The 11,350-nt window shown below is 40.8% G+C and overlaps 1 protein-coding gene across 2 annotated transcripts; it reads right to left on the bottom strand.

Moving 5' to 3' along the window:
- stk17b (serine/threonine kinase 17b (apoptosis-inducing)) lies at window positions 1–10,537 on the bottom strand. Of its 2 annotated transcripts, XM_040149392.1 has the most exons (8): window positions 10,371–10,537; window positions 9,970–10,145; window positions 6,075–6,287; window positions 4,771–4,909; window positions 3,951–4,077; window positions 3,361–3,409; window positions 2,891–3,070; window positions 1–2,006 (listed from the first exon to the last, which is right to left on the bottom strand). In XM_040149392.1, the coding sequence occupies exons 2-8, from the start codon at window positions 10,089–10,091 to the stop codon at window positions 1,769–1,771; spliced, it is 1,068 nt and encodes a 355-aa protein (XP_040005326.1). In that variant the 5' UTR covers window positions 10,092–10,145; window positions 10,371–10,537; the 3' UTR covers window positions 1–1,768. The 2 variants fall into 2 exon arrangements, with proteins under 2 accessions (XP_040005326.1, XP_040005325.1); XM_040149391.1 differs by having other exon boundaries at window positions 9,970–10,537.
- Window positions 10,538–11,350: the final 813 nt, after the last annotated feature.

The following is an 11,350-nucleotide window of genomic DNA, read 5'->3' as shown; positions in this document are numbered from 1 at the left end:
CCATCTGACTCATCTGTCCATTTTCACATTTTGGTTTACTTCCCAGTACCACCTAAAAACTAATCCCTGCTTTCATCTTCCCAATTGACTGCAGTCAAACATTTATTATTCATTACTCTGTATCCACAACTGCACCTTCTCTTTTAAATTACCTCTAAATCACTCGAAATCACCTGTCTCCCACCATTATCTTCCTTACAGCACACGCGAGCACATTATTTACATAAAAATATAAAGTATACGTCCAGCACATAAATAATAATAGGCCTATAAGAATAACATTAAGAGTAGAAAACAAAGTGAGGGAGCAGAATGCCCTGAGATGAAAACAACAGGAATAGATCGCTGCAGTCACCCTGATCCAGGAGGACCAGAGTAGCTTTTAATGCCGAGACTACGAACGCAGACTCAATGGCTTTGGTGAGGGACTGAAACCCACAACGAACCTCTCGAGGACTCAAAAACATACAAACTTTCATAAATAGCTCCTGTTTTTCTTATCAGTTCAAAACGTGTGCTTTTGAAGTAAGTGCTAACGTCGTCTTTCTCTCGTGCGTGGCTGACAAAGAGGAACTTGGAGCTCGGAGAGGAAATCATTTGAGTAAGTGCGGGTGTGGCGTATGAACGACTGTATGAGTCATTCGTTTTTGTCAGCCATTACAGCTTTAGGTTTCTATCTCACTATGGAAGGATAAACAAGAAATCAATGAGTAACATGATTTGTTGCTCACTTTCAACCTTCTTGTCAATGCAGTTTCCTCTAGAAAAATGTTATAATAACCCGAATACAGGCTATAGTCTAAATGCGGAGGCCTTTCAGGTGCGTGGAAGGGGATTACGCTATGGTTCAAGTTATTAAAAAGAGTATTATCCAGAGCCCTGAGCTAAATTTAAACCCTCAATCTATAGCAGACATGGAGAAAATGAATGTTTGACAAGTGGGACGAGACAAACATATAAGGAATGTAATATGCTTGGGTGTAATCCTGTCATTCTGCTGGTTGTGTTCTAAGTGAAAGTGCAGTTCAGACATGAAATACAGCAATGTTGCAGGTCGTAAGACATGGAGCTAAGAGATGGACAGCATATTTTACCCAGACACAGAGCACATACGCCAGGTTACATTATTTAAAACCTGGTTTCCCCACAATGTTGGTCCAGCTGTCCCCAGTTCTCTTCGACATGCAAAGAAGGACATTATCCCACTTCCTCACTACAGAGAGGCTTATCTCAATATCACACTTTTCTGCTGAAGCACAAGTGCAACAAATAGTAACTGGAGCTGGTGACAAGAACACTTCACTTCCCACCGTAAGGCAGACTGCTTGAGAAAAGATTTAAAATATACAAGAGAAGTATTGCATAGATTTTTCTAGAAATACTCCACACTAGCCTTCATCAGTTCAGGGACAAATCAACACCATACACAGAGCAAATTTATGCCACCCCCTGAAAACACCAAAGATTTGAACAATGAAAGGAATTAAATACTTCAGGTTAAACACACTGCACACATTAATGGAGACATGACATTTTCACACTTTTTAACAGCAATGGATCAGTGATAGATCTCAATATTTAGCTGGTTATCTTTGGTTTGAGTGGTCGATCTTGGGATTTTGCTAATTATTGGAATATAAACACAACATAAGTACTCTCGAGTGGAGGCGGCAGACAGCTGGTTTTGTGGAGGCTTAAAAGAATTTAAAAGCTCAAAAGGAAGTGGGCAACCCTGCCATCAATTCCTCCCCTTTTTCATTTTACTTTTTCAAAAGTCACCGTCTCCGGGGGCGGATGTTTCCTCATCGAAGCGTAACCTCTTTGCATGCGAGTGTGGAGACTCCAGGAAGTTCTCCTTGTCTTCAGGGTCTTCGGGTGGGGCGGCCCACTTGGTGCCACAGCTCCTTTCGCGGGCGGTGCGGGGGGTAGCGGGGTCGGGGCTCAGACAGAGCTGCTGCTGCCACAGCCACGGGTGGCTCATGCACTCTGCAGCGCTGGGCCGGTCCCTGTGGTCAAAGCCCAATGTAAAACACTTAGAATCCAACACTGTAGAGTTTTCTTAATTGACAAGGCAATTAATATTTTGGTCTATAAAACAACAGAAGTTTGTGAGAAATGCAGTTTCCTACAGACTGAAGTGATGTATTCAAATTCCTCGAATCGTCTGACCTATAGTCAGTGTAGTTTGACATGGAAAAGCAGCAAATCTTCCCATCCGAGAAGCTGGAACATTCAAATGTGTTGCATTTTGCTTGAAAAATGACTGAAACTATTACATAGTTACTGCTGAATTACTATCGTCTGACTAAAAGATTAACTGACAAATTATTTCAAGCCGCGGTTGAATCTAAATCTGATTCAAATGTCCAGTAAAACTCCTTTTCATTGGTCAATGTACAACATTCTAAACATCTTCACATTCCAAGTAATGGTTCCATAATATATTGGAGGTTATCAGGAACAGTATTTCTCAACCAGACTCTATGATCATCTATAAAGTAATAGGAGGAAAAGACATTACATGATTCCGGAAAGTCAAAATGATGAACAGAGGTGATTTAGCATGTCAGCATCTTCTTGTAGATAAAAATAATATTTTAGTGTATTAACAAAACAAAAAAAAAAACAAAAAAAAAAAAAATCAGTGCTTTAATTGCTCTGGAAAGTGCACAGACTTGCTAACTGATGCGTGAATCTTTCACACACCAGCGGAACTTGTCTAAAGTAAGATGTTACGTACCGGTTGTGTTTCGTCATAGAAGAAACATCCCTCATCCTTTTATTTAAAGCTCATTGTTAACATTCCACTTTGATTCCATTCAAAATAAATCATTTGACTCCTCTGGGGAATTTTGAGTTGAATTCACACACAGTCACTGTCTTTACTTACTCTGGGGCTTTGACCAGCAGCTTACGGATGAAGTCCACAGCCAGCTCAGAAACCCTGGAGAAGGCCTCCTTGCTGTAGTCCACGTTGACCTGGGACACGTTCAGATACGTCTCCTGCTTGTCGTCCCCGGCAAACGGAGACTCACCCGTCACCAGCATGTAGGCTATAACACCCACACTCCTGAGGGACAGAAACATGTATAAAGGACACGTGTTGGAGCGCCTGTGGACTGAACAACAGAAGGCATACGGGACAGCCCGGTTAGGTCAACTTTTTTATTAAAACAAAGAAACAAACAAAAACAAAAAACACAATAAGCAAAAGGTCGTACTTTCATTGTGTCCATCATCAGAAATGATGGCCAACACTACAGTTTCTCTCGAATCACCACAATGAATCACTGAACAGCTGCTCAACATTCTCTGAAGTCACTCCTGAAATCACTCCCAACTTTGCAGGTATGGACTCACCACAGGTCGGTCGCCGTCGTGATTGGTTCATAATTCAGGATCTCTGGAGCTGGATGAGAGAACGAGTCAGCTGTCATTCACAGTTACAAGGATTTCAGTCCTCATGTTATTTTGTTCCTTTGTTTCACCACTACTGAAGTGACGCGTTTCAGTTGTGTCTTTATTATCGTTATTCTGTTTCATAATTGTAATAAACAAGCAAATCTCACTCATGAAGGTACTGGCAGAGTAAAATGGGAAATGTACGTAGCCAAGCTAGAGAAAAAAGTATTAAAGACAAGACAAAGCTAAGGTTTCTTGCGGTGTGTATTACTTGCATGTCAACAGGCCCGTATTTAAAGACAAAGCCTCTTTCTGTACGTGTACTGAAATGAATGCTAATGAAGCCAGCGATTTCTGGCTGAACTGCAAACCACTCAAATTCTGCCTGATGCCTCAGAAAGCACTTCTTTTAGCAAAACATGAGATGGGTTTTACTCTGGAGGGGTTTTTTTTTTAATGACTGTTACTGACTCTAATGTGGTCGTGTTGGTGACGTCTGCTGCTGTGTCTTTGACTATTCAAAGCCTGTTTTATGAACATCACCTTACCCACATATTCAGGTGTGCCAAGAATCTCTCGGAGCTCTCCAGCCGCACCCAGTCTGCGTGCCAGGCCAAAGTCTACAATCTTTATGTCTCCTGGAGGAGACAGGGTGGTCAGGAGAATATTCTGGGGCTGAGAAAAAACAAAAACAAAGAGATAGCACAGTGAACATCATGTGAAAGCAGAAGTGGTGGTGAGGTAAGAGGTACTTTTAACTTGAGAACCAAACTTATTACAAAAATTAGAACTATTTCTCAACTTCTCTTTGAACGTAACTCCAAGGTAGAAGCATTTACCTTTCTGTAGGTATTTCTAAAAGGATTCTTTGTTTAGGTACTGAAAAAATATTGACCACATGACACTGTATAAACACTCTTAATTTAATTTGCAAAACAATAATTTCACTAATTTCTGACAATGGTTAGCATCTATGTTGAAAGAACTACTCTTGGAAAATTCCCCACACTAGTAAAAGTTAATGTTGTAAGCGTCAGTAACATGGGGATCCACCGGCACTGCAGCCAGTAACAGGCCCTTTATTTCTCAGCCTGGTGTCAATGATGCAGAAGTGGTGTAAAATCCCTGATTTTCACTGTGCTGCTGAGCTTCCTCACTTTGCCCTGGGCCGAGTTCTGTTACCAGCCTCTGTATAATCCCAGTTCTAGGCTCAACTGTGCCATGGAAGTAGGAAATTGAGGTTATGAGTGCACAACTGCTCTAAAACACGGCCAAGCACTTAAATGTGAAGTTTGCGGTGACGTTAAAATAGATTCTCTCGGTTCCAGCTACATTCATGCATGTGATTCTGCGTGCGTGTGCGCAAACCTTAAGGTCTAAGTGCACCAGGTTGCTCTGGTGGAGGTAATGGACTCCCTCCAGTGTTTGTCTGATCAGACGGGTGATCTGTGCCTCTGGCAGCAGCTCCTCAGACACACAGTGGTCAAATATCTCTCCACCTGCCGCACTGGGCAAAGAGAAAACACAAGCAAGCTGTAAATACAGAGATCCCTGTGCGCGCATACACGCGCACACACGCGCACACACACACGCGCGCACACACACACACAAACAAAAGGACTGTTCATTAAACGGTCTTCTACTAAAATGTCTAAGTATATTAAAACTCCTGGCAATTCTGCGACTTTTCATGCAGTTTGGATGTGGTGGACTTTGGACAAGAGAAACAGAAATACACTGTATTCGTGGACTGAAGGGGGGCCTGGTGTTTTAAGTGGCCTACCTGTAGCCAAGGGGTCACGGGATTGATCCTGCATGTCCTGGCAAAGTGTTGTTGAGCAAGAAAGCTACCTCCTCAACCTTCTTGCTTACTCACTGTGATGCATTCTAAGTAAGAGTGCCAGCCAGAGACGCAGAGAGGACAAGCCCTAAAACTGTGCATAGTGTATAGAGTTCATCTGATTTTATTACATTTCAAGTTATTCAACTTTCTCATTTGGTCTTTCTCTGGCGTCTCTTTGCGCTGTTGAGGCTGTCTCAGATGGAGAAAGTGAGCTGTTCACACTGTCTTTGCTCTCAGGAAGGGATTAAAGTGTCTCCAACATTAAGTGGTATTAAAGGTGTGGTTAGAAAATTACAGCAATTCACTGCACCACAGTCACTGTGTTTCCCATTTCCTATCTTGGTCTCACATTTAGTTTCTGTTTTTGTTGATGCAGTGAAGCAAGATGAATGATATGCCAAGGAAAGACAGCTCATTTGAAAACATGATTTAACATGGGTGATCCAGAGGTCAGGATGTGATGACACTTTAGGTGGAATATGTTCAGTCAAGTCATCTACATCCAGAGTTTCAGCTCAAGCTGTACAGTTATTTCATAGAGCATGGTGGGCCTTTTATTCTTTAAACAAAACCTAATAAACCTGTTAGGACGAATGAGCTGTTAGGCATTACATAAAAAAGCAGAGAATGTGGCAGCTCCTTAAGAATGGACAAAAAGGACACTGTGATGAGGAACCAGGAATCTACAGGACTATGCTGCTCGTTTGTGGTAGAACAATTTAGCCAGTGAAAACAATGTAAGCCAGGTTAAAAGATGAATTATACTGAGGTACCATATATTAGATAAAAAAGGTAAAAGAATATGATACTGGTTCTGTTGTGAACTCACTATTCCAGCACTAAGACGATGTCGTGATCCGTCTCGTAAGCAGCGTGCAGGTTGACCACTCGGGCATTGTTACGGGCCATCTCCAGGACGGCCATCTCATGAATGACTTCGGCCCGGCAGTCACGACCTCTTCTCCTTTTCCGTAGGAACTTAGCGGCAAACACTTTCCCCGAGACCTTATCCACACAGCGCTTGACCACTGCAAACTTGCCCCTGAGACAGGGAATGTGGACACATGGTTAAGGTGGGCCCTCTAGAAAACTGACCGACTGCAAATCAGACACAAGGATCAGTTTCATTAAACCTTCTCAGTGGTCTGGGGGAAATTTCGTTTAGTAATTGCTAAATTTAATTGCTTTATATGTTTAATTTAAACAGCAAAATGTTTCAACCTGACACCATAATACTTTCACTAAAAAAGATACTGATTAATATCTTACTCACCCTCAGTGACATATGAGTAAATTAATGCAGCATTGGAGCAGTGGTGCAATACAAATACTTGCATTTGATAACAGGCATCTGCAAGTTGTCTACATGCCAGTACACTCCCGTGTTAACACCCAAACCAATTCTAGATCATTGGGGTAATTGTTCGTGATATTCAGGACTGGGAAGAGACAAGTGGCTACTGGCTGCTAGCATTAACGGTCAGAATTCATCTGAGCTGATGAACCTGAAAAGCAACGATCCAACTACACAGATTTATCAACAGCATGTAGTGCTAAGATAGCGCTCATGACACATAATATACATTTGAGTCTGTGGTTTAAGCTTATCTCCTTAGGTGTAACTGAAAAAGAAAGCTGGCAGGTTAGCAAAGAAAATATAACTATAACTATACTATAACTATATAACTAGAACTAGATCTACATTTCCCTCAGTAAAACCTTTGGCATTCTGCTGATATTTTATGCTATTTGTGGAAACAGTTCTCAACAAGGCCTTGCCTTGACTGCAACAGAAGGAAAAAAAAAAATTCATCCAAAAATAACAGCTTTACAAGCACCAAGAGCAATGACTGTGAAGGTTAGAGGCCCAGAAGGACTTCTCTCAAAGAATAGAACAATGGTGCTAATCTATCCTGCTCCGGTAGCACCACTTATCACTGTTACAAATCATACTTTCATGCAGTTTTAGCATTTGATACACAAAATATGTTTGTACACATTTTCAAAGCTGCTAGCACAGTGTGATACCAAGAAATTCTGGGGAGACCTTTGCCTTGGCAAATGTTAATGTCCTCCTGTAGAATCTGGCAGGTTATGGCCTAAACATGTGAGCATTTCTTTGTTTTGGTTTTTGGCTCCTTGTCCCACTAAATAAGCACTTTAGACACTCTAGCATATAGTGACATGTGATGGGCATTTGTCATTATTGTTGACTAGTCATTTTATAGTACTCCAGCAATCTAGTACTGCTCTCTAATAAAGCTGGATGACTTACGAGAGACAGACAAAACAATAACTTTGAAAATCAAAGCAGCAGAGGTGGAAATATTCTGACATTTAGTCCCTAAAATGAGCCAAACTCCAGAACCGCTGGAACCTACAATTCCCACAATGCAACTCAGAAGTCTTTTGTTAGGCCCTCCCTAACTGGCAAATGCGCAGACCTTCAAACTACACACCTCCTGTTGATAACTTATGCTTTCTGTTAAAAATTTCTAGACTCCTAGCACAGGCAGAGATAACCCTGATGACATCACTTTCAACTGTTAAACTGTCTTAATAACGCTGCTAATGACATGTAAACTCATCTTCATGTATTTAAAATTGGTTGTCTGCCCTTTTGATAAATCCACATGAATCAACTTTCGGACAGAAAAAAAACATAAAAAGGTGACAGATACACAGCCACTGTGTACCATCGACTTATAAAGTTATTCTGGCTAACATTTTACCCAATAAACAAGTAGGAACATTAGCATTTTACCATTAGTTGTGTTCTTAATAAATGTCCCATGTTCACATGCCTTTTAGCTCTGGTTTGGTCAACACCAAAGGTTTCCTTAGCTTGCCAGATGCTATGCAAACCAGCGAACTGTGTCCGCCGTTTGGTGCTGGGCAGGTAACTTACACTTGTATTATCAGAGCTGTAAAACCAAAACAATGAGCTAAATCAAACTGCAGAGCTGCTGATATTTCTCTGTCTTCAGCCATAGGTCCTACCTCCTCTAAGATCACACAGTCATTTTATTCAATGTTACCGTAGAAAACACTAAGTGGTGCATGTTTAACCAACTGCATCAAAAATAACTGGCATACGGATTGATAGTAAATATAGCTGAGAGTTGCAGCCCGACAAAGTAATAAGTAAAGACATGAAGACTGAATTTTTCTACAGTTAAAAAGGTCACTGTCTATTTATTTAAGACTGTGTTGCAGCATAGCAATTACTATAGATTAATTTAAAGGTCAGAAGTAGAACTAGAAAATGTTCAGCCTAACACTATTGCCCTTGTCATGTTCTAGAAAATATTCCATTGCAAAACTTCCTGTTCTGACAATTCTCTCTCTCTCTCTCTCTCTCACACTCACACACACACTCACACACACACACACACACACACACACACACACACACACACACACACAAACAAACAAATAAGTGCACAGAAGTGGCCTGTGCTATTTCTTCTTTCTAAAGTATGGTTTGCACACGTGCTCGTTTCCTTCCTCAGAATTGTACGGTAAGGTGTATGACTGACTACTTCTAACACACCTCAGTGATCTTTGGATGTGATCATCAACCATCAGCAGTTGCCATGGCTCACACATAGTGTCCAACACATGACAAAGGTCTACTGTAGCACGACCAAGTCAGGTCCCTGGCACTGTGAGGCTCTCGTGTTTACAGTGGTTAAAGCTTACAGTCCAGAATCCAAATGCAGTTAACATAAGTGCAGTGATTAACTTGATCTATGCTAAACATTAGCGCAAATACAGGAATTACATACAATATACACTAGACTACATATTACCATAACTTAATACATAAAGGACACAGTAGTCGGTGCCGAAGAAGGAAATTCTTCTGGCGTCCTTTGAATTGTTTCTGCTGTCCAGATGTGATATGTGAAAATTTTACTCTCATGTAATCCAAATCGGTAGTTATAATGTAATTTAGTTCAGTCACCCCATTTAGTCTCCATCTTTACTCTTTGTAAAGGTACACAGACCTACCCTCATTTGTAAATATGTAACAATGCATTGCATGGTACTGTTTTGTTTAATCCAGGGCTCCCCAGTCAATTACTGCATGTTCCACCACGCATTTTCTTCAAATTCAGTTAAACAGTGAAGTGCTGTGGTTGCAAAGCTAAGATGATTTTGTCACGACATCTGCTTGCTTTTGTGATAGTGCACAGTACTTTATTGTTTAGTGTTTTAAGCTGCTTAGTCAATACCACCAGTGAATAAGGAAATTATTAGTTCGAGTCTCGAACAGGGCTGGAAATGACGCTTTCATTATCAATGATAATGAAGAAAGCCCACAACAGAGTCCAAAGTGACATTTTCAAGTTGTTTGTTCCACCCAAGCAACAATCCAAAAAAATAAAAAAAAAATATATATTATTCATTTGCTATATTTATATGGTTTACATTTATATGTATACTTCCATAACAAACTGAAAATGGGAAGGCATGACATTTTCTCTCAGGCACTGATCCATTGATAAGGGTTTCTTAAGAACTGTCAGCTTGGATAGTTGATAGTGGTTGTGAGCAACTAGAACAGACATCCCGCTAATGCAATACTGTCTATACTGCACAGTTGGTACAGTCACTATAATAGTGCATAAATGAACTTTTCAACCTCCTGCAGACTGCATTCTGCCCGGAGGAGACCCTGTGAACCTCTCTCGTTAACAGCAGACAAACGTTCGCCTCACCTTCCCAACTCTCCGGTGATTTCATACACAGTTTCCACCGACTCCGCGCTGATTGGGGTCTGAATTTCGACGAGCAGCCCCGCGGAGAGTCCGCTGCGACTGTCCAGCCGCCTCCGAGACATGTTCCTCTCCCTTCGGTATCACTCCTGCGTCCGGCTACCGGACTGGACACCGCGCTGAACGCAAAGTAAATGAGAGACGAACGATAAAACTAACCTAAGTGGCTAGCTAACACTGTCCGCTTCACATCAGTTACATGTTAATGTTAGCTAAGCCGGTAACCGGGCTATTTTTAGATTAGTTTGAACGACTCTGGATAGCTCAACTGTCGCTAACTAAGTTAGCTCGACGGTCAATGTCGCGGATTCAGAAGTGAGTTAGACCGATTTTCCTCAGCTGACCTGAAGAGGAGCGGCGAGTCTATCAAATCTCTGCCTGCGGGTGATTCCTGTTAGGAAATTATCCAAACTGGCGCTGCGTGCCTCTGCTAAACAGCTTGGCAGCTAAGTTTATCCAGGGAGTTTTCGATCAGTTTTACATCCCTCTATTTGACACTTTCTCGACACGTCACGGCTCGGCGCATGCGTGCTGGTGTGACTGTATGTTATGGTCAAGTTTATTTGAAACGCCAGGATCATGGAGCTCTGCTGTTACAGGTGTGTGACCTGTAATCATTTACTCTCTAACTTCATGAAGACGGCAGCGTATTTCCGCCGAGAAAAGAAAAATGGATGACCAGCTCAGGAATGACAAAAATAAATAAATACTCGTAGTAGGTCAGAAATATAATCGAGCAACTGTAAAAAAATCAAAATTTTGACTTTCAAATGACATAAATATGACAAATTAGGTCATAATTATGAGATTCAGTTAGGACTGTGAGATAATAATTGAAATGATTTACTTCCTAAATCATAACTATAAGAAACTAAGTCAAAATTTCGATCTATTTTTTAATGTGTACATTTAACTCAGACTTTTGACATCGTTTATCATTTTGACATAACATTTAAAAATTGTGACTTTTAAGTCAAAATTACGAATTAATAAGTCAGTTATCAAATATGGCAAAATTTTTAAGTCCAGCTTCTGAGATAATGCATCAAATTTCTGATAAAAAGTATCCCATAATTCCTAGACTTAATATCTCATAAAAATATATCTGTATGAGATATATCTTTGTTTCCTGGTATGTCGTACTTATGGCTTGGTATGTTATAATTATAATTTACCGTGAGTATTTTTTATTTTTGTCGTTTCTAACATTTCATCTACTTTTTCTCTTCCTGGGCAGAAGTGAACTTCCACATAAATCATTCTGCCGGTGCACATGTAAATTTATTAACATCTGGCAAAGCATCTGGAGGCCAATAGTAGCTAC

The sequence above is a fragment of the Xiphias gladius genome, chromosome 16, assembly GCF_016859285.1.
Source record: "Xiphias gladius isolate SHS-SW01 ecotype Sanya breed wild chromosome 16, ASM1685928v1, whole genome shotgun sequence".
In the NCBI taxonomy this organism is placed as follows: Eukaryota; Metazoa; Chordata; class Actinopteri; order Istiophoriformes; family Xiphiidae; genus Xiphias; species Xiphias gladius.
This window is presented reverse-complemented; position numbering and strand designations above follow the sequence as displayed.

Excerpts from the sequence above, each read along its gene's own strand:
- stk17b (XM_040149391.1), bottom strand. The coding sequence starts at position 10,091 with ATGTCTCGGAGGCGGCTGGACAGTCGCAGCGGACTCTCCGCGGGGCTG. Across the intron at positions 4,078-4,770 it reads TGGTGCACTTAGACCTTAAG|CCCCAGAATATTCTCCTGAC; the intron begins GTTTGCGCACAC and ends GTTTTTTCTCAG. Across the intron at positions 3,410-3,950 it reads TGGCACACCTGAATATGTGG|CTCCAGAGATCCTGAATTAT; the intron begins GTAAGGTGATGT and ends TCTCTCATCCAG.